We start from the raw sequence: 24,147 nt of genomic DNA on the forward strand, positions 1-24,147 counted from the left end.
AACAACAACTTCCCTCCCTGCTAACCATCATCCTATTTCTTTCCTGCCATTTTTGCTAAACTCTTTGAAAAGTTTGTCTTCAGTAAGTACCTCTATTTTCTTTCCTCTCATTCCCTTCTTAATCTCTTGCAATCTAGTTTCTGACTTTATCATTCCACTGAAACTGCTTTCCAAAGTTGCTAATGATCTCTTAGTTGCCAAATCCAACAGCCTTTTCTCAGTCCTCATTCTCCTTCTCCTCTGAAGCCTTTGATATTCTTGATCACTCTCTCCTCTTTTCTAGATTTTCAGTTTCATATCCTTTGACTATTTATCAACTGAGGAATGGCTCTTATTTTTTATAAATTTGGCTCAGTTCCCCATATTTGAAAAATGAGGGTTTTGTCAGATAAACTTGATGTAAAAATCCTCTCCCTCCCCCAGTTTTCTGTTTTCCTTCTAACTTTGGCGGCACTATTTTTACATATGCAAATCCTTTTAATTTCATGTAGTCAAAATTATCCATTTTACATCCTGTGATGGTCCCTATCTCTTGTATGGTTAGAAACTTTTGCCTTATTAGACCTGACAGGTACAATTTTCTATGTTCCCTTAATTAATTTATATCATCCTTTATGTTCAAGACATTTATCCATTTTGACCTTACCTTGGTATGTGGTGTGAGATGTTGGTTTATGCCTAATTTCTGCCAAACTTCTTTACAATTTTTCCAGAAATTTTTGTCATATAGGGAGTTCTTATCCTTAAAGCTTTGATTTTTGGGTTTATCAAACACTAAATCACTACTGCTCTGCCTTGTGTACTAATCTTTCCCAATGATCCACTAATTTATTCTTAGCAAGTACTAGACTGTTTTGAAGATTACTCTTTTTAATAACTGCTTAGTTGCTTTTGTTCACTTTTTTTCATTGATTCCCTTGATATTCTTGATTTTTTGCTCTTCCAAATGAGTTTTGTTACTATTTTTTCTAGCTCTATAAAATAAATCTTTTGTAGTTTAATTGGTATGGTACTGAACAAGTAAATTTATTAAGGTAGAATTGTCATTTATTATATAGGTTTAGCCTATTGTTGCACCAATTCAGCTAGCGGCTGTTGTGGGAGTGAAAGCCCAACACAAGCCCAACAACAAGAACACTGTCAGCACAGGTTCTTTTGATCTGCTTTACTAAGGAAAGTAATGTTAAGGGGTTAACAATTTTATTTCAATCCACCATAAAAGTATCATTCACTTAGTTCAGGAGGAAAAGGCAGCAACCTGAACTTCAGAGAAAATACAAGCAAATTACAAACATACGCAATATAAACAGACCAGATCACAATTCATAGTTACCAAGAAACCATCAACATCTGGGTTCACAAGCTGGAGGGCTCTTAACTGCAGCTTCCTGGAGTCTCCACATCAACACTCCTCTAAGAATGAGAGCCCCCAGCAAACAACTCTGTTCTCTCTTTTTATATAGTCTTTAGCTGTCATCAAACGTCATCTGAGCAACCAGAACTTAGGTGCCTACTATTGACTCTGGTCTTAGCTCCCCCTTAACTCCCCTTAGGGCTCTGGGGGCTTCCTCTCTCAAACTGGTGAACTAGTTTGCTAACCAGCCTGGGGCTTCACACCTAGTTAGTAAAAGGGTGTGGTCCTGGGGTTTAGCACCTAGTTAGACTCAAAGACACTTAGTCAATTTAGCATTCTAAAACAGTAAAAAGTCCCAACTTAATTAATATTACACCTATCCATGAGCAATTAATATTTCTTCAAATGCTTAGCTCTGACTTTATTTGTATGAAAAGTGTTTTGTAATTATGTCCATATGGTTCCTGTGTGGTCTTGGCAGGTAGACTCCTGAGTATTTTATGTTGTCTACAGTTATTTTAAATGGAATTTCTCTTTCTATCTCTACCTGCTGGACTTTATTGGCAATATATAGAAATCCTGTTATTTGCAGTTTATCTTATATCCTACAACTTTGCTGAAGTTAATTGTTTCAACTAGGTTTTTAGTTGATTTTCTAGGATTCTTTAAGTATCCTATCATATCATTTGCTAAGAGTGATAGTTTTGTTTCCTCATTTCCTATTTTTTATTCCTTCAATTTTTTTCTTGTCTTACTGCTATAACTAAAAATTCCAGTACAATATTGAATAATAGTGGTGATAATGGACATCCTTGATTCACACCTGATTTTATTGAGAAGGCATCAAGTTTGTAGGTAATGCTTTAGATAGTATTTATCATTTTAAGAAAGGTTTCATTGATTACTCTGATTTTCAGTGTTTTTAATAAGAATGGGTGGTGTATTTTGTCAGAGACTTTTTCTGCATCTATTGACATAATATGATTTTTGTTGCATTTGCTATTGATATGGTCCGTTATGCTGTTTTGCTAATATTGAACTAGCCTTGTATCCCTGGTATTAATTTCACCTCGTCTTAGTGAATGATCTTTGTGATATATTTCTGTAACCTCCTTACTAGTACATTATTGAAAAATTTTGCATTGATTATTAAGGAAATTGGTCTATAATTTTCTTTCTCTGCTTTTGCTCTTCCTCATTTAGACATCAGCACCATATTTATGTCATAAAAGGAAATTGGTACAGCTCTCATCTATTTTTTCCAAATAGTTTGTATAGTATTGGGGTTAATTTTTCCTAAATGTTTGGTAGAATTCACATGTAAATCCTTCTGGTCTTGGGGATTCTTTTCTTAGGGAGCTTATTGATAGCTTGTTCAATTTCTTTTTCTAAGATAGGATTATTTAAGTATTCCCTTCATCTTCCATTAATCTGGGCAGTTTATATTTTTGTAGATATTCAGACATTTCACTAAGATTGTCAGTTTTACTGGCATATAATTGGGCAAAACACTTTTAAAAATTATTTTATTTTTAATTTATGGAATAAAACAAGCATTTTCACAACATAGTATAATGAGAAAGATAATTGTATGTGAAACTGCAATCTATTATACACAATTTGCTATTCCTTTCAAATGTACAACAAAATTATCATATGAATTTCTTTTTTTCCCTTTTTTCCTTCCCTTCCTTCCCCCCCACCCCCACTAGAGATGGCTAACACTGGACACAAATAGGTATATATAAATATGTATATTAAAATTATTCTCTACATAATTCAATTTATCAGTTCTTTCTCTGGATACAGATAACATCTTTCTTCATGTGTCCTTTAAAGTTAATTTGGGTATTTACAATAGACAAAATAACTTATTTACCTAAAGTCATTCCTACGTTACTTTATACAATGTTCTCTTGGTTCTCATTTTGCTCTTTATTTCAGGCAAATCTTTCCATGTTTTTCTAAGATCATTGAGCTCATCATTCCAAAGCACAGTAGTATGCCATCACAATCATATACCACAACTTGTTCAGCCGTTCCCCAACTGATGGACATCCCTGCTATTTCCAGTTCTGTGCCACAACAAAGAGAGCTGCTATAAACATTTTTAGAACATTTAGGTTGTTCCCTAATCATTTTTGGAAATAGATCAAGGGGTGGTATTGTTGGGTCAAAGGGTATAGGTAGTTGAATAACTCTTTGGGCATAGTTCCAGATTGCTCTCTAGAATGATTGGGTAAGTTCACAATTCTGTCAACAATGAATTAGTATCCCAATTTATCTACATCCCCTACAACATTTGTCACTTTCCCTTTGAATCATTTTACTACTGCTTTTGCTGCATCCCACAAATTTTGGAATATTATCTCATTGTTCTCATTCTCTTTAATGAAATAACTATTTCTATGATTTATTCTTTTACTGACTCATTCTTTAGGATTAGATTGAGTTTCTAATTAACTTTCAATCTGTGCTTCCATGGTCCTTTATTAAATATAATTTTTATTGCATCATGGTCTGAGAAAGATGCATTTAATATTTCTGCTTCTCTGAATTTGGTTGTGGAGATTTTTTGCCCTATTACTTGATTAATATTTGTGAAAGTGCCATGCATAGCCAAAAACAAAGTATATTACTTTCTGTTCCCATTCAGTTTTCGCCAGAGCTCTATCATATTCGACTGTTAAAAGATTCTATTCATCTCCTTGACTTTTTTCTTATTTATCTTGTGGTTAGATTTATCTAGCCCTGAGAGAGGGACTAGAGGTCCCCCACTAGTTTATCATCTACTTCCTCCTATAACTCATTTACCTTTTCCTTTTAGAATTTGAATACTATGCCATTTGGTGCATAAATATTTAATATATAACTTCATTGTCTATGGTTCTTTTTAGCAAGATGTAGTTTCTCTAATTATCCATTTTAATTAGGTCTATTTTTGTTTTTGCTTTGTCTGAGAACACAATAGCTAGATCTCCCTTTTTAACCTTCAGAAGAAGTATAATAGATTCTGCTCCAGGCCCTTGTTTTAACTTTGTGTGTGTCTGTTTCAAGTATGTTTCTTGTAAACAACATATTGTCGGATTCTAGTGTTTAATCCATTCTACTATGTGTTTCTGTTTCATGAGTGAGTCCATGCCATTCACATTCACAGTTATGATTACTAGGTGTGCATTTCCATCCATCCTATGTTCTTTTGTTTATTTACTTCACTCTCTTTTTATCCTGTTCTGCCTCTAAAGTCTGTTTTGCTTCTAACCACTGCTTTCTTTTATCTGCCCTCCCTTTTTTGCCTCCCTTTTTAACCTTCCTTTCTTTTATACTTTTCCCTTCCCATGTCCCTGTTAGGTAAAATAGATTTCTATTGACAAGTGAATACTCATACATATGTATATACACCTACATATATGTGTAAATATACATACATATGTGTATACACACACATATATAGACACACAAATGCATCCCCTTGAACCAATTTAGATGTGAGTAAAGTTCAAGTCTTACCTGTTCCCTCCCTCAACATTTCCCCCTTCACTGTACAATCTCTTCCTTGTGCACCTCTTTTATGTGAGATAATTTTCCCTATTCTTTCTCTCCCTTCCCCTTTCTTTTTTTTGCCGATCTACTTTTTTACATCATTCCAGCATAATCAACTCATTTTGGACCCTCTTTCTATGTAGAATTCTTCTAATTGCCATAATAATGATGTTCTTAGAAGATACATGTATCATCTTCCCATATAGAAAGATAAACAGTTTACCTTTATTTAATTCTTTATGATTTATCTTCCATGTTTTCATTTTTGGCTTCTTTTGAGCCTTGCATTTAAAAGGCAAATTTTCTCTTCAGCTCTGGTCTTTTCATCAGGAATGTTTTCAAGTCCTCTATTGCATTAAATTTCCATTTTCCCCTGAAGGCTTATACTCACTTTTACTGGGTCAATTATTCTTGGTTGTAAACTCAGCTCTTTTGCCTTCTGGAACATCATATTCCAAGGCTCCTTTTGTGGTGGATGCTAAATCTTATGTGATCCTGACTGCGAGTCAATGATATTTGAATTGTTTCTTTCTGGCTGCTTGAAATATTTTCTCTTTGATATGGGAGCTCTGTAATTGGGCTGTAATATTCCTGGGAGTTTTAATTTTGGGATCTCTTTCAGGTTCTGATAAATGGATTCTTTCAGTTTTATTTTATTCTTTACTTTGAGGCTATGTGGACATTTTTACTTGACAATATCTTGATATATGATTTCTAGGCTCTTTCTTTGATTGTGGCTTTCAGGTAATCCAATAATTCTTAAATTTTCTCTCCTCAATCTATTTTCCATGTCTATTTTTTTCTGTATGAGATATTTCACATTTTCTTCTTTTCATTCTTTTGACTGTGCTATATTGATCCTTGATGGCTCATGTTGTCATTAGCTTTCACTGGTCCAATTCTAATTTTTAAGGAATTAGTTTCTTCAGTGAACTTTTGTACCTTCTTTTCCATTTGGCAAATTCTGTTAAATTATTTTCTGCAGCATTTTCATGCCTTTAAAAAAACAACCTAAGCTGTAAATTGTCTTTTCATGATTTAATTCCTTTGCCTTTATTTCTTTGCCTAGTTTTTCTCTATTTCTACCACTCTTATTTGATTCTGAAATTAATTTTGTAGCTCTTCCAGTAATTCTTGTGGGGCTTGTGTCCTATCACATTTTTTTCCTTTGAGGCTTTGCTTGTGGCAGCTTTTGACTTCATTATCCTCTTATGAGTTTGTGTTTTGATCTTCCCTATCACCATAGTAGCTTTTTATGGTCAGGTTCTTTTTTTTAAGCCCATTTTCTGCCCTATTTCCTGATTTGGAACATTATATTAATGTTAGAATCTGTTCTGGTATGGAGGAAAAGGGTCATTGTCTCAGGCTTCAGGCTTTTTTTTGCACTGGTGTTTTCAGAGCTGGTTATGGGAATTTGGAAGTTTTTAGTGCTTCCAAGGTTGTGTGATCTAGGAAGAGATGTGGTCACTGCTCTTCTGGTCTGCACCCTGTTCCTTACCCAGGAAGGGCCCTGATCCCTGATATTGCAATCAATACTGCTCCTCAGGGTCCCCAATCCTTTGGGACAGGAAATGATACTGTCCCTGAGGGCTTCCACTATTTCTTGACTAAAAGTCCTCATCTTTGCCCTTGAACCATGCCCCAGAGTTGAATATAGGCAATGGAGTTGCCAAACAGCATCTGGTCCTGTGTCCAGTGCTAGCACAGGAGTCCAGAGACTACAGTCTCTTTCTGACCAGTTTCTAGGTCCCCTTACCATTCTGGCTTGAGAGCTCCTGAAACTGTTGCTGATTCTGTTGCCACCACCTAGTCCCCCTAGTGTTTCATCTATTTGGACTCCAGGCCAGCCTCCTCCCATGTGTCACATATCTCTCTTCTGATCTCCTATGTTGTCTTGGACTGGAAGAATGTCTCACTTTATCTTTTGTTGGTTCTGTCATTCTAGAATTCAACTTGAGGTCCCATTTTAAAGTATTTTGGAGGGGACTTTTGGGAGGGCTCAGTTGTGCATTTTCTCTACTCTGTCATCTTGGCTGTGCCCCAAGAAAAGTCTTCACTACCTCTTATCTTATCTCATATCTAAGCTGTTGCCAAAGCCAGAACCATCTCTCAATATACTGCTTTCCCCCAATAAACTCCAGAAGCTTCTTATTGCCTCCAGTGGCAAATACAAAATGTTCTGTTTGCATCCAAAGTCCTTCAAATCCTAGCCTCCCCTTACCTTTCCAACCTTTTTTCACCTTAATCCCTGACACATACTCTTTGATCCAGTGACACTGGCTTCCTGGCGGTCCTTGGACAAGACAGCCCATTTCTCCACCCAGGGTATTTTCTCTGGCTGTTCCCCACAACTGGAATGCTCTACTTCCTCTGACTTCCCTGCCTTGCTTGAAATCCCAACTAAAATCCCACTTTCTACAGAAAATCTTCCCTAACCCTTCTTAATTTCAGGGCTTTCCTGATTTTAATTATTTCCTATTTATCTTGTATATAACTTGATCTGTGTATATTTGTTTGCATGTTGTTTCCTCCATTAAATTGTAAGCTCCTTGAGGGCAGGGACATTCTTTTGTCTCTTTTTATATCCTTAGCACTTAGCACAGTGTTGTCACATAGTAGGCACTTAGTAAATGTTTATTTAATTGAACTGAGTCAAATTAAATACAGATATGTTTACCTACATATGCACATAAGTTGGGCATATATAGATATATATCTTTAGATACCCTCATGTCTCTATATATCTCTATCTCTCTATCAGCTTGGGGGAGAAAACCTAGCTTTATGATTTCTGGGTCAAAGGTAATGAATAGTATTGTAAATTTTATTCTAATTCCATATTGCTTTCTAAAATGATTGGACAGCTCCAATAGTAGCAGGTCAAAATGCTTATTCTTCCATAGACTAGCCATTACCAAGGTTTGTCCATCTTTTATTTTTGATGGGTACAAAGTGATACCTATGAATTGCTGTAATTTGAATTTCTTTAATCATGAACAGATTTACACCCTTTTTAGAAGGTCATTGATAGCTTCTGTTTCTTCATTTGAAAACTGTCTAGTCATAACTGTTTACTGATTCTCAGCTGGGATAATAGATTTTAATTATTTTTTATTCAGGAAAGCTGAGCTTCATCAATAGCCAAACTAGGGCATGAAAACAATGAGGCTTTGCAGTTGACTGATGTGCATAATACAATCAGGAATGTGGTCTAGATAGAGAAAGCTGACTTGGACTTTTTTGCATAATTCTGGTTTTAACTAAAATTCATTTGCAGACTAAGAAGCCAGAAAGGATCTTAGAAGTACACAGGAGTTCTTAATATTTAATTAGATTGTTATCCATACAAAAGTCTTCCTCTGAGATATAGAAGTTGAAAAGAAAAGAACATTAAAGACTAATTATAAGGCACTCACTGAAGTCAAATTGTTTACTTATCATATATGTGAAAATATTATCAGCATCCTTAAAACTGTCATCATTACTAAGGTAGTTTGAAAGAGATGTTGGGGCTGAGTTGTATGTGATCCTATGATTCTAAAAAACCAAAATTGAGTTGGAAAAGGTAAAAGGAGAAATTATATCATAAAATAGGGTGTGAAAGGAAGAACTAATACAGAGGAAGCAGGTGAGGGTAGAAGGCTGGTAGTGTTGGAAACTTACCCTCATCTGAGTTGAAGAGGAAACAATGTATACATCTGGAAGGGTGTGGAAGTCTTCTGAAATTGTAGGGAGATGAGAAAACTGGGGGAGTGACTTTTAGAGGGGTGTATGTATTGGGATTAGGAGGTGTGGGGAGAAGATGGGGGAGGGACTTTTGGAGGGGCATGTGGATTGAGACTGAGGGGGTGGGAGGAGGGGGTGAAGGAGGGAGTCTTGGAGGGGTGAGTAAAAAAAGGAGAGGGAGGGTAGTGGGAGAAGATAAGGCAACAAGAATAGGGTAAAAAGAGTGTGAGAAGGAAAATAGTGAGTAAAAATAAGATGGAAGGAAATTAACAAATAGTAATTATAACTTTGAATGTGAATGGGATGTTTATAATAGCTTTCTTTGTGGTGGCAAAGAACTGGAAACTGCAGAGATGCCTATCACTTGGGGAATGGCTAAACAAGTTATGGTATATGATTGTGATGGAATACTATTGTGCTATAAGAAATGATGAGCCCAATGACCTTAGAAAAACATGGAAAGACTTGAATGAAATGACGAAGAGTGAAATGAGCAGAACCAAGAGAACACTGTACACAGTAACAGCAATATTGATTATTTTTATTTTATTTGTTTGTTGATTTTAAATTTTTAGCAATATTGTTTTAAGAATAACATTGATCAAATAAGTCATTTTTACTATTATAAATGCACAAATTAAAAATAAAGGACATGAAAAAAATGCTATCTGCATTCAGAGAAAGAACTGATAAATAAAAGTATGTATAGAATAATTTTACATGCACACAATGCATGCATGCACACATGCAGACACATGCCTATTTGTGTCTAATGGTGGCCATCTCTGGGGTGGGGAGAGGAGGGAAGGAAAAAAAGAAATTTACATGATAATTTTATTATACATTTAAAAGGAATAGCAAGTTGTACAAATAGATTTGCAGTTTCATGCGCAATCATCTTTTTTTTTTTATTATACGATCTTATAGAAATGTTTGTTTTATTCCATATGGTGAAAATAAAATAAAATTTAAAGAAAAGATCTAACCTTAGGCTGGGGATCACTTTACTGGGATTTTGTTAGCTGGATGCAGTGGCCTTGAATAAAGTCTCCCCATAACAGGGAGAGGTTCTATATCCTAGCATACTAACACTGAGTGGTAGTCTGAAGAGATGAGGCAAGAAGAAAGAGGAAGGAAGTAATACCCAGAAGAGACTCCATTCTTTAGGAGCCTAAAGATCAATGCCTAACACAGACCAGCAGACAGCAGCAGTCCAGTGTGCCCAATGAAGGTAGGACCAGAGACATTCAAGAATCAACAGGGAGATGCAGTCTTAGTGACAATGTGTGCAACAATTATAATAAACGTGAGATAAGTGTGGAGAACCGTAGAGCTCAGTAGAATAAAAGACCCAGAAGAAAAGTCACACTCATTGAGGAGCAGGCCCAATGCTCTCATCAAGAAAAAATCAGAAGATAACAAGGATAATGTAGTATTAGAGGTATGAGTTGCCTCCTCGCCTCCCTCCACCCCAACCCAGCCCTGTGGGTCCTTCATGTGTAATCCCTTTGCATGCTTTCTATTCCCCCTGACTTGTGTGTATTTGTGGGAGATCATACCCTAGGTTTTTGGGGGAATCTTTTGTTGAAAATATTACTATGCTATTTCATGAAATCCTTTTGCTTTGAATGAATTGTCGTAGGCTGGACCTGGCTCAGGCCAGCCAGATGACTCAGGTTTGGCATCAGAATGAATGAAGTGAGAGAATCATAGGCCATATGATAGGTTAAAAAAGGAAACATAGGATATTCATAAGGAGACAGCATTGATACACTTGAATGCCATTTACCTGTTGGCATACTGGTAAAACTGGACAGAAGAGGTCTTGGCTTCTCATAGGCTGGCATTCATACTCAGCCAACCCGGAAGCTACCTTAGTCACCTAGACTTAAGTACTGTAGATTTCAAGGAGATTTCCACTATTTATTTAGAGAAAAACAAGCCCAGCCTACATGGAAGAGACATTAGTATATATTACTCCACACTAATTATACCCCCTGGTTGACTGGAGAAAAGTAGATATGTGAATGAACAATCATATTGAGTGCATGAGGATCCACAAAGAACCCTAAACCTCAAGCAGTCATTCTGGGGGAGGTCCAGAATACAGGAGCATCTCAGTTGCTAGATTTCGATTACCTATTGATTTTGAATTTCATACTTTTGTTAGATACATCTAATACAAGGATTATCTTCTAATCTGTGTCTTTTCTCATTCTGACTGCAGTGTTTTTATTTGTCCAAAAGCTCAAAAAATTTTCCATAGAAACAATCTTTTGTCCTTTAATATTTCTTTCTGTGGCAGTTGCTCAATCATTTCTTCCTTTAACCACAGTTGTTAAAGAAATAATCTTCAATTTTCCTCTTTTTAAAAATGTGTCCTTTTACATTTGGATCATTGATTCATTTGGAATTGCTTATGGTATTTGTCTAAATTAATTTCCCACAAAGTACCTTTTCGTTTTCCCAGCAGTTTTCATTAAATAAATAATATTCACTCATATAGTTTTCATTCTTATATTTATTGAGCCATTGTCCTAAATCTTCCTACTCTAATCCATTCCATTCATCTCCTTTTCTATGATTTTCCCAGTACTAAGTAACTTAGAAATGACAGCTTTATAATATAATTTCAGATCTGGAAAAGCCAGTTCCCCAGAAAAGTTTATGAAAGCACTTCAAAGTTATTTTCTTCCCTCGAATCTCCAAAATGGAGTGGGAATTCATTGAGTCTTCTGTATCTCAGTGCTGTGGAAATGGCATATTGCTCTACCAAGCAAGGTTCTTCCCCAAGCTACCTAGATGACTGTCTAAAAAAAATAAAAGGGCTTTGCCTTAAGTACTCTTTTGCTACTTCCATCCTCAGTCTAAACTTATCAAATTGGTGAACTAAGGCTCTCAAATTTGATATGGGTTACAAGCTCTGACAGTCCTACTGAGACAGGCTTTCAGACCAGTGAAGCACTTGGCCTATTCCAATCACCAGAGAACAGTCATAGTTGAGTTCTCTGGTATCATTTCAGACTAGAAGTTTGCCTACTAGCCAATGATGTGCGTGTGTGTGTGTGTGTGTGTGTGTGTGTGTGTGTGTGTGTGTCTCCTTATGGCAGGGAACCCTAGCAGATAGGAGGCTGTTCCTGGAGCTAAGAAGTCCCCTTCTGACATGCAGGAACTACATAACCCTAGGCAAGTCTCTTCCCTCTATGTGGCTCAATCTAATAGCAAATTGTACACGACAGATTTGTGGTTTCATGTGCAATCATCTTTTTTAAAAAATTATACTATGTTATGGAAATACTTGTTTTATTCCATAAATTAAAAAGAAAAGAAAAAAAATCCTCTACCTAGACTTATTGGAATAGAACACTGCGCTTAGAATGCGGACGAGTCGGGTTAAAATCCTGTCTCAGAAACTAATGAGCTATGTGACCCTGGGCAAGTCATTTAACCTCTCTGTGACTCAGTTTCTTCAACTGTAAAAGGAGGGAGTTGAACTCTATGGCCTCTCAGGTCCCTTCCAGCTCTAAATATATGATTCTGTGATCACGAATTGGTGGAGATGATTAGTGTTTTGTTTTGAATTATTCATTTAACAGGCATAAGAAAAGTTCCCAGTTGAGGAAACAGCAGATATAGAGGGAAAACTCTGAAAGTGGGACTGAGGACTCAATCTGAACTGAATGTCCACTTTTGGACAAGTCTCTTTTCCAGTCTGTGCCTCAGTTTCTTCACCACTAAAATAAGAAAGTTGAATGACAGGAGACGAGCCCAAGAAAAGCCAGAGGACGGCTACAATCAGTGTGAGAGTAAATCCACGTGAAGTGGGCAAGCCAGGCTGACTGGGCTTGTAGGTGCGGGAGTAGCTGGCGCGTCTTACGTTCTGATTGGACGGCCGCCAACATTAAAGCCCGCCCCCGGCCCGCCTTCTCCTGACTTTATAGCCCAGAAGCAGGTGCTCCGGAAAAGTGGTCTCCCCATGCGTTCCTGCACCTTCCTTCTCTTGGACAGCTGGGTTCTGGCATAGCCGCTCCCGCCTCCCAGAAGCTGAGAAGGATGCGAAACTGAAACCGGGCTGGGAGCTCTTCCGTGCAGCTTTTCCTCCTCGCGAGCTGGGTTGAGTTCCGCAGAGTCTTCGCCTGATTTTCTTTGCAGCTCCTAGACCCTCGCGTAGGAAAGAAGTTTCTCTGAGCTTGAAAGTCCTCTTGGTCCCTGTTCTTGAGACCTTCTTTTTGTTTGGGAGCATCCTCCTTTCCTTTTCCTCTTTCTATTTCCCCCAATCTTCTGAGGTGCAGTAGAAAGAGCTGGATTTGGAGAATCCTGACTCTTCGAGTTACCTCGGAGAAGTCACTTGACTTCTCTGCGCCTCAGTTTCCCTATCTGTCAAATGAGAAGGTTGGATTAGATGACCTTTGAAGTCCCTTCCAGCTCTGTCCTCTCGCTCCCTCAGTAGGGTGAGCAGGGGGCTCAGACCAGAGAGAACGAGCCGAGCAGGAACCGCGCCCAACGGTCAGGCCCCAGCTTCTAGGAGGGCAGTGGGAAGCTCTCCCCTTTCTTTGGAATGTTTCAGATCCCCACGGCCTCCGCACGGGCTTCCCAGCTTTCCCCTTGCACACTGGTGCGCCCAAGAGCACCCTAGCAGACACACTTTAGCAGACTCCACCGCGCTGTCCGCGCTCTTACTTCGCGCTGCTGACAGAGGCGGCTAGCACCCTGGACAGCTCTTGGAGTCTCTGCTGTGGGGTCAGAGCTGGAGAATAGGTACCTATTTCCTTAGTCCAGTGTTGAACTCTGCAGTGGTGCCATGCAGTCCCTCAACATCACGCCGGAGCAGTTAGCCCGGCTCCTGCGGGAGCACAACATCAGTCGCGAGCACTTCATCGCCCTGTACGGGCTGCGGCCCCTCGTCTATAGCCCCGAGCTGCCAGGCGCCGCCAAGCTAGCCTTCGTGCTCACTTCCGTGCTCATCTTCGTCTTGGCGCTTTTTGGCAACGGCCTGGTGCTCTATGTGGTTACCCGCAGCAAGGCGATGCGGAAGGTCACCAACATCTTCATCGGTTCCCTAGCACTAAGCGACCTGCTCGTTACCTTCTTCTGCATCCCGGTCACCATGCTCCAGAACATCTCCAGTGACTGGCTAGGTGGTAAGCGTGACCCTGTGCTTTGGTCTTTTCTCCTCTCCTTCCCTCCACCAAAGCCACCACTAGCATCCTCCTCCTCCCCCCTGTCTTATTCTTAACCAGGAATTCCCAGATCTTTTCCTCCTCTTTTTCTTTCTTGGGTACTTTTCTGATGTTTTTAGAATTTCATTTTCATCTCTCTATTTTGGATAGGTTTTCATCTCTATTTATATCTTTCACGTTCAGCTCCACATTAATGACGGTGACTCCTGTTTCTGTATGTAGCATTTTAAGCCTTGCAATGTACTTTCCACTCGGTTGGGAGGCACCAGTGAAGGCTTATTATCCCACTCCCTGGAGGAGGACATCGGGCTAAGAGGTGCAGCGATTCATTCTAGATTCCACTTCTGCTAAGTGTTAGCAGTTGGTCTGGAACCCAGATTTCCTGACTGAGTCCAGTGTTCTATCCAGTGCACTGGGCTCCCATGCTTCCCCATGCACTAGCCGACAGGGGTTAAGCAAGAACCAGGCAGGAGAAATATGGTCTCATTACCTCCCTCAGCTTTTTTAGTTCTATCTTAGTCCACTAGGTAGGGAGATAGAGCCAAGAATTTGACAACTAGTACTTAGGATAATGGAGTTCAGAGTTGGCAGATTCTAGAGATTTTCTGGTCCAATCTTCTCATTTTTCCAGTGGAAGAAACTAAGGCCAAGAGGAGCCAAGTGAGTTGCTAAAGGTCAGATAAAATGAATAAGGGTGAAGAGCCAAGATTTGAACCCAGGTCTTTTGACTCCAAATGCAATGTATCTTCCTACTACATCATTAGGCCGCCTCTCAATATGTGTGCTCAGGGTAAAAGCCACCTAGCTTGACTTCAGGGACAGGGATAGTGCTAAAGAGGAGGGAGACCTTTTGGGTACAATGAGTTAGGGACTCCTGGGAAATACAGGGAAAAGAAGGAAAGGCTAGAGGGCCTCAGATGTGATGCACACTATTAAGCTTCAGCCCACTCATTTTCAAGTATTAACACTGGCTTTGTCCCTTTTGGGGCATCCTCTGTACCTGGAAAGAAAATAGGGCTGATGCTAGGCAGGGAATTGATGTAAATAAACTGCCAACATATTAATAGGCTTGAGGGAGAAAAAGGGTAATTGTTTAGTGGAGTTTTATTTTAGCCAGTTCTTTAGTAACTGCCCAGAGAGAAGTCTTAAGTTTGGTTCCCAGTTCATAACCTTTGATTTCTGCCCATACAAATGCTTCACTTCCATTTGACTCCATTTGGCAGGAGTCTGTGCCACCTAACAAATGTGCTAAAAGCTTTGTTTACTTTTCTTTTCTAGGACTGGAAGGTTTTCCAGACCTCATTACTCATTAGACCCACAGTGAGAGTACAAAATGCAGGAGTGACTGGCTTTCTTTAGACATTGTGATGGAATTATTCTATGTGGGGTTTGTAACAAGCTACGTTTTTCAATTAACACAGTGAATGAAAAGAGCCAGGCTGTGAGTCAAACCACTGAAGCACATCGAGAAATACACCACCCGTTCCACTCTCCAGAGTTTTTCTTGTTATGCTCAGTGCCTTCCATAGTGTGTGATAGACTTAATGAAAGCTTGGAGAGTTGGATTGTAAATTTGTTTTTTGTGTGATAGTCTTGTTACATATTTAGAGAATCTTAAGTACTTCTGCAAGACTGATTGGGAAAAAAATCAAATTTAAAAAAAATAAAAAGGAGAGGGGAGGTATACTCTTCATTGTATAGATAGATAGTCTTGATCCCCGGAAAAATAATAGAACAGACAAAGCAGTGGTTTACAAGCACCTTAGGGAAACAGTGGTCATGCTACAAGCCAGCATGGACTCATTGAAAACAAGGCATCCCAGACTGACATGATTTTTAAAAAACTGACAAGAAAGAAAGATCAGAGCAATGCCAAATGTATTGAATACATGGATCTTGGTAATGTATTTGACAGTCTCAACCTTGTGGTTGAGATTAGGGAATGAAGGCCAGATGATGCAACAGTTAGGTGAGTTAGAACTATTTGAATGAGCAGAACCAAAGAGTAGAGGTCAGTGGACTGATGCCAACTTGGGAAGAAGTTTGTAGTAAAGTGCACTAGGACTCTGTCCTTGGCTCTGTTTTGTCCAGTACCTTTATCAATGAAGACACATTTCTAGATGAAAGGAAGTCAGTATATCAGATGATAGAATCTGTAGCTCTCATTTCTTGATAGCCTAGAGACTAGAGTGCAGAAACTCATAGAGTCACAAAAGTTAAAGTTAGAAAAAAAACTTACTAAGGGCCATCAAGGTCAGACCCCTAGATGAGGGGACTGATGAGAAGAGAAATGACTTATCTAAGGCCATACAGGCAGTGACATTGCTAGGATTTGAATACAGATCCTCTTACTCCAAATCAAATGTTTTTGTGATTATACCATGGTGTAATATGAAATAAATGTGTTCAAAACTGTGAGAAGGGGAATGAAACCAGATTAAGGGTGATGGACTGGTTGCAGTAGATGGATTATAGGTCAAGGTGGGGATGAAGAATAATTTTGGGAGGATTAGGATGGAGATGGCAGGATAGAGAACTACAGTCAGGACAGACTTTCAGACTTCAGCACCATGGAGATAGGTAGCCCCATAGTATGGAGTGAAAACGAGGGTGTAGGACCAGATGGCTTCTGAGGTTCCTTCCAGCTCTAAATGTGTATTATCCAACTGGTATGTTTGATGGTAACATTTAAGACACAACCATTCTATGATCTACCAAGTTTGCCAAATTAACAAGTGAGCTTAGTCTGGCGTGACTTGTCAATGAAACCATATTGACTTGTAGGGGCAGCTAGGTGGCACAGTGGATAGAGTGCTCAGCCTGGAGTCAGGAAGACTCATCTTTCTGAGTTAAAATCTGGCCTCAGTCACTTGCTAGCTGTGTGACCCTGGGCAAGTCATTTAATGTTGTTTGCCTCAGTTCCCTAATCTGTAAAATGAACTGAGGAAGGAAATGGCAAACCACTTCAGTATCTTTGCTACGATAACCCCAAGTGGGGTCACAAAGAGCAGATGTGACTGAACAATAATAGCAATTAACTTGTATTGTGATCCCTGTTTCTTGACAGTACGCACAAACCAAACCTTTATTTGTTCTAGTATTTTTCCAGGAATACATTGAAGAGTAAATATTTTCCTCCTTTTTAAAATGGGGGCAACATTTGCCCATCTGTAATCCTGCAGTGCAACTGGCCCGTCTCCAGTCCTGCAGCATAACTGCCATTCTCCAGGATTCCTTAAATAGAAGTATGGCAACTATCACCATTAAGAGCATATTTGCTACTCAATTCACAAAGCTGAGGTATATTGGGAATTAAGGAGGTCAATTAAGTCCCCAAGTATGAGGATAGGAATTTTCATGTCAGTCAATCGATTAACAAACATTTTAAGTGCTTACTATGTGCCAGGAATTGTACTACACTCACTATAGTGTAATGAGTGAGGTGTAGAATTCCTTAAGAAAGGAGCAAGAATGACTTGGATGTTGGTAGGTGAATGAAACAATGGTTTTGATAGAGTGATGAACCTAGGAGAGGTTTCTGATTGATGGTGGCAGAGGAAAGGTCTGCAAATGGTATCCAGTAACAAGGAATATGCCTGCTTCTTCTCTTGACCCAATATTTAATAGAGCATAATAACTAGTAAGATAGGCTGGACAGGAATTAGTGTCTCCTAGGTGGCATGAATATTCATTTTTATGAATAATAGATGATGTAAAGGGTGTTTGATGAAGAAGCATTGAACTTTGAAAAAGAGATAGAATGAAGGGCACTCTGTTAATGGTAGAGGACTTGAAGGTGGTTCAGAGAACAAAATGAAAAAAATGCATGGGTATAGACTGAGGAAGATTCAGATAAAAGTGCAGAACGAGATATTTGGGGGGAGGTGGAGCTAGGTGGTGCAGTGAGTAGAGCACTTGCCCTGGAGTCAGAAGGACCTTAGTTCAAATCTGGCCTCAGACACTTGACACATTTATTAACTGTGTGATCTTGGGCAAGTCACTTAACCCCAATTACCTTGCCTTCCCTGCTTAAAAAAAGAAAAAAAGAGATATTGGGTGGAGGAAGAATGTTCATCTCATCAGTGAGAGACTGATTCACAGAAATGAAGGGGAGCATTTGGTTAGAGTTTGTCAGCCCTAGGATGGGGAGGGGCTGGAAAACTGAGGCTCCCATCTCTAGTGCTCTGTGATGACCAAGCACAGCATCAGTTTGGGGAAGTGGCATCTGCTTCCAATGATTGCCACTCCAAACATTAGGGAGATGGGTGTGTAGGTGGTAGGGATTTCTGTCTGGGTTTCTTAGTCAACAAATACTTGGTATTCAGGCCTCTAGGGTCAAAATTCACTCCAGCTGGAAGACTACTTATTACTTAAATGGTAGGGGATGAGATCTTCTCAGAAGGTACCCTGCATGTGGAGCATGTGACTTGATCAAGGTGGTCACTAGGTTAGGAACTCCACTTTCAGAGTCTGAGTCCCTGGAAGGCTGATCCTGTGGTGCTTTCAATGCACTTGAGACTGGGGATCTCCGACGGATATGCTCTGGCTTGCTTATGGTTGTCTGTCCCATTTAGTGCAGCATCTCTGGATCCCTGAGGCTCAGGATCTCTTATGGTAGGCAGCTGAGTAGCGTGGTGGATAGAGTGTTGGACTTGGAGTTCAGAAGATCTGAGCTTGAATCCTGCCACTTACTAGTTGTGTGACCCTGGGTAACTCACTTCACATCTGTTGGCTTTAATTTCTCTATGTGTGAAATGGAAATAATAATAATACACCCTATCTTTCAGGGTTATGAGGATCAAATAAGACAACATTTGTAAAGCACTTTGCAAACCTTAAATCGCTATGTAAGTGCTAGTTATTGTTATCATCATTATTATTCTCTTCATTCAGAGACCCATTTGGCAGTGACCAATGATAACTGTGGTATTTGTGTCCTCATTAATAAAAGTGGTTGAATGGAAGCCAGATATGCCTCGTACAGGACCCCACTATCTGCACTCACCTCTAATACATATTCAAGTCCCCTTGTTGAGTGTGTTGTAGAGGGAATTCATGGCTGAAGAAGTGGTTGGACTAGATGCCCTTGGAGGTCCTTTACAGACCTGAGACTCTTAATCATAGAGTAAGGCCAGAGGCATCACATATGTATCCTCCCTCCAACCTTTTGAGGTAGATTAGGTAGATGATATCCTTCATAGGAATGAGTAAGTTGAGGCTCGGAGAAGTTGTTTCTTCATCAAGATTGTTACATGGCCTGGAACTCAGCATCTGGGTAGCTCTGAATTATAGGAATGCTTTACAGGAGTATGGAAGGTGCTGGGACCAGAATCCTGGGCTTCCAACTTTCAAGGCTGTGCTCTGTCCCCTACAGTGAACCAAGCCATCATTCAGACTATGTTGGATTTTGGAAAAGCCAAGAATCATTCACCATCAAGTCTGTTGAGTAGTGTGAGTACAAAATGTGAGTGACATGATTTCTGGTAAAAAATAAAGAAGCCACTGAAATTGCTGTTCTTCTATAATTTGAAATTGGGTTCTGTAGGCAATTTCAAAAGAGGGCTCCCAAATTACTTAAGTAATTGCCACATCATTGGCATGAGCACCATGTTTCCCAAAGTGGTGACTCTGAAGAGTATATCCTTCCTAGGATCATAGATTTATATCTGCCAGGGGCTTCAGAGCACATTTAGTTTGGGCCTGGAGAGTCTGGAGATATAAAGTGACTTGTCCAAGGTAACATAACCAGTAAGCTATGAGTTGAATTGAGGTCCTCTGAAGCTCTTTTGTGTTCTTAAAAAGATCCCAAAACTCAATCACTTATAGCCACATATTGTGCTGACATTTTTGGCCATCGATAAGGTTTGGTTTTTATGGTCCAGGTGTTGACACATTTTGTATTGATATAATTATCAATTCAAAATCAACCAGTTCCCCCATGGTACCTTCTCCTAACAACATAAACATTGACAACACGATGTTAAGTAAAACCATCTGATATAGTGATTATGACTGATGGAACATGTAATATTCTGTTCTTATATAGAGCAAATAGACATTAGAGATAATTTCTGTAGAGAGCTTTGAAAACTTTAAGGTGCTGTATGAATGTGAATTGTGGTGGTTTTTGTAGATAATCTCTTGGAATGTTTTATTTATTTATTTTTAAAAATCACTGTCATTTCCCAATAAATTCTACCTAGAAGCCTCTCATAACAAAGAAGTACAGGTGAGTAAAACAAGCCAACACAATGGTGATATCTGAAACCATATGCCTCATTCCAGTCTTGTAATCCGTTGTTACAGGACACTGAATTTGTACTGGTAGCCTAGTAATTGAGCTTTGATGTCAGGATGAAATGAGGCACTTGAAAGTCATTGAACAGTTAACAAAAGGTCTGCTTGGCCTTAATATAACAAAGATAGCCAATAGGATACAGTGACAATTAGCTTCATAGATGCACCCCCTCCCCAATCTCTATTTGGAAACTTATCTTGGTTACTCTCCTAGTTTTCAGATATTCCCTAAGTCAGAAGGGCCCTATTCCCCGCTGGTAGGACCTTTTATGCTATTGGTGACCGGAAGCCATGCCATAGCTACAGGCCACCAGAAAGCTCAGTCAAGGGTGGCACAACTTGACCTTTGCCCTATCCCTGAGCCAGTTAAGCCAACTTGTCACCTTTTTTCCAATCCTTGTGGATGAGGGGTCCCATCACATACCCATTATATGTCTAAGAGGAAGGAGATATGTTTCTTTTTTAATACTCAGGAACCAAGACAGGTCATGGCATTGATCTGAGTTCTGATGACTTTTAGTGTTCTCTTATTTTCTTTTGCTGTTGTTGTTTCATCAGTGTAATCTCTGTATTGACACAAAGAATGATGTCAGTTCTCCTGGTTCTGCTTTCTTAGCTCATCATGACTTCTTTAGAACTTTCTCAATTTCTCTGAATTCTTCAATTTTGTTTGTTCTAATGGCACAATCACATTCTATTACATTCACATAACACAGTTTGATAACCCACTCTGCAATTGATGAGAATTTGTTTCCAACTTTCTGCTACCATAAATGCACTCTTATAGACATTTTGGTTTAAATGGGGCCATTCTTTTGGCCATTGATTTCCTTGGTATGTAACCACAATGGTGCAGTTTCTAGTTCATTCAGTATGAATAGTTTAATGATTTTTCCTCCCATTTCATTCTAAATTCTTCTCCAAAACAGTTGGACCATTGCACAGCTCCATCAACAGTGTACTAGTTTTCATGACTTCTCACAGACCCTTCAGTCTTGAGTATTTTCATCTTTTATAACTTTTGTCCATTCGATGCATGAGTTTATGACAGAATTTATTTAAATAGGAATTTCTCTAATAAGTGATTTGGAACTTTTTCCTCATGATTGTTAACATTTTCTATTTCTTCTGAAAATTATTTGTGCTTATCTTTTGGCTACTTATTTGTTAGGAAGTGAATCTTGATTTTAGAGAATTGTGTCAATTCCCTATAGATTCTGGATGTTGGTCAGGCAGCATTTATTAACCATTAAGTATATGCCAGGCACTGTCTTAAGTATTGGCTAAAAACACAGCCCCTCCAAAGCCCCAACAAATAATTCACATTCTAATGGGGGAGACAATATCAAAATAACTATGTACTATATATATATGTATATATATATACATATATATATATATATATACATATATATCTGGAATAGATTGAAAGTAACCTAATAGGAGGTTGTACTAAACTATTGGAGTGTAAAAGGTAGAATGTAGGATTGGAGCCAAGTCTTCAAGAAAGCCAGTTAATCTAGGAGGCAGATGTAAGGAGGAAGAGAATTTCAGGCAAACAGGAGAGCTGCTGCAAAGGAATGAAAAGAGTTGATTGAGTGTTGTGTGTGAGGAACAGCAGTAGGCAGGTATAACTGAATCATGGAATCTCTAGCATTTAGGGAGGAGTAAAGGATTAAGAAGGACAGGTAGAAAGGGGCCACTTTGTAATACCAAACAGCAGACCTTATATTTGAACATTGACATATTAGGGAACCATCGGCATTTATTGAGTGGGGAGGGACACGTCTGTATTTTAGGAAAATCCCTTTGGCACATGGATTGGGGTGGGGTGATACTTGAGGCAGTAAGACCATTTAGAGGTGATGAGATTGAAACTGAGATTGTGAGCCTAAGTCGAAGGAGGATGGTGATGCCTTTCACAGTAATAGGAAAGTGGAAGAAAGTTTGGAAGGAATTATGCTTTAGTCCTATTGAGTTTGAAATGCTTAAGGAACATCCAATATGAGACATTAGAAAGATAGTTGTTGATGTAGGAATGGGGCTCAGGAGAGATACTAGGGCTGGGTATATAAATCTGGGAATCATTTGCAGAAAGATGATAATTAAACCAATGGCAGTGAATAAGTTCACCAAGTGAGATACTGTATAGAAAAAAGAGAAGAGGCCCCAGGACAGTGCCTCGAGCTCACAGTTAATGTATTTGACATAGATCAGGGCTGTCTAACCTTAGGTTTTTATTGAAAAAATAGACAATATATTTTGATTTGTCATTTTAGTGAGAACTCTGCGGTAGCTCAGCTTCATTTACTAAAGCATTTATGTAAATTTCTATGCTTGTAGGTGGGCACATAAATTGCACTGTGGACCACATGCAGCCTGTGGGCCATATTTTGGACAGCCCTGACATAGATGAAGAACTATCAAAACGTAATGAAAAATCCAAAATCAGACAAGTTGAAGAATTAGAGAGGAGCAATATCAAGCAAACCTAGAGAAGAGAGAGTCTAAGAGAAAGTGATCAACAGTGTCAATTATTGCAGAAACATCCAGAAAGATGAAAATCAAGAAAAGGTAATTAAGAGATAATTGGTAACCTTAGAGACAGTAGTTTCAATTGAAATATGAGGTTGGAAGCCATCCTGCAGAGGTTTAGAAGAGAGTGAGAGGAAAGGAAGTGTTGGCATCTAATGCAAATAGATTTCCCAAGGAGTTTGGTTGAGAAGGGTGTTAGTGTTATGCTTAGCTGAAGCTGGTATCTTGTTCAAGTTTCATGTTGGAATGAAATGAGGCACTTGAAGGTCACTCAACGGTTAACATGGAGGTTTATTTAGGCATAGCATAGAAAGGATATTTAACAAAGTTACGGTAGTGCAATGCTTAACTTGGGTTGATGTGGGTCCTCTTCATCTCCTTTTGGAAATGTGTCTGATTAATAGGGTCAGATTCCTGTGCTCCTGGAAAATCTGCTGAGTATGAAGGACCCTGACTTCATGTTGGTGGGACTTTTTATGCCCTTAGATGATCAGAAAGACACATTAATATGACCAGATATTCTGAGGAAGTTGCATCAAAGGAGGCATGGCTTTAGCCTTTGTCCCCTGGACCAATCAAGTCCATAGGACTAGTATGTCTTCTTTCAATGAAAAACTAGCTTAATCCATGTGGAAGAGGGAAGGAACTTTGGTAGGTAGAGGTCTAATCACAAAAAGAAAGACAGATATAGGTTGATAGATAGTAGGGAACTTATGCCCAAGTGAGCATACATTTTGTTGTTAAGGATGAGGGAATTATGGGCATGTTTGTAGGAAGTAGCCACTGAGAGGGAAAGTTGGAATGTTAGAGAGAGAATGAAGATGATAGTGAGGGCCACATGCTAGAGAAGATGGTAGGGGAGAGGAACAAAAGTACATAACAAAGGGATTGGACTTTTATCTGGTGTTTGAGGAAAAAAATCCCTCCAAAGCCACCAATTTCCATATTATTCTAGGGGCATGGGTATTGTTTGTTAAAAATAATTTTAATTTTATATAATACAATCATCTTTTTGCTAATCTCTTTTTTTCTTATCTAGCTATGGATTTTCCCTCCAATAACAGCTTTGAAATAGATAACTTTTCAATCTCCTTTTTATAAAAAGCATTATGGCCTTTTATACTTATCCATTTGCAACTTATTGCTGTGTATGGGGCAGAATACTGGTCTAAGCCAATATTCTGTCAAAGTCCTTTATGGTCTTCCCACAAGTTGTTTTTTTCAAACAAAGAGGTCCTTTCAGTAGTTTGTGTTTTAGGTTTTTTTGAACAATGGACTGCTGTGCTCCTTTACTTCTGGGCTTTTTTAACTGGTAAATTACACTGACTTGCATATATGTATATGCATGTATATATATATATATATGTATATATATCCATATCCCAAAAAGCTTGATAATTACTGCTTTGTCATGTAATTTGAGTTCTATTACTTGTTTGTCCCTTTATTCCTATTTTTATTACATCCCTTGAAATGTTTGAAATTTTGCTTTTCAAAATTAATTTTATAATC

At 38.8% G+C, this 24,147-nt stretch overlaps 1 protein-coding gene across 1 annotated transcript in view; it reads left to right on the forward strand.

The window, feature by feature from the left end:
* Positions 1-13,424: 13,424 nt before the first annotated feature.
* Positions 13,425-24,147, forward strand: part of QRFPR (pyroglutamylated RFamide peptide receptor) — an 84,442-nt gene continuing 73,719 nt past the window's right edge. Inside the window, exon 1 of the mRNA XM_036764801.1 lies at positions 13,425-13,764. Coding sequence (XP_036620696.1) covers positions 13,425-13,764 — 340 coding nt within the window. The remainder of the gene's footprint in view (positions 13,765-24,147) is intronic.

This window comes from Trichosurus vulpecula, chromosome 6 (assembly GCF_011100635.1).
Source record: "Trichosurus vulpecula isolate mTriVul1 chromosome 6, mTriVul1.pri, whole genome shotgun sequence".
NCBI lineage: Eukaryota > Metazoa > Chordata > Mammalia > Diprotodontia > Phalangeridae > Trichosurus > Trichosurus vulpecula.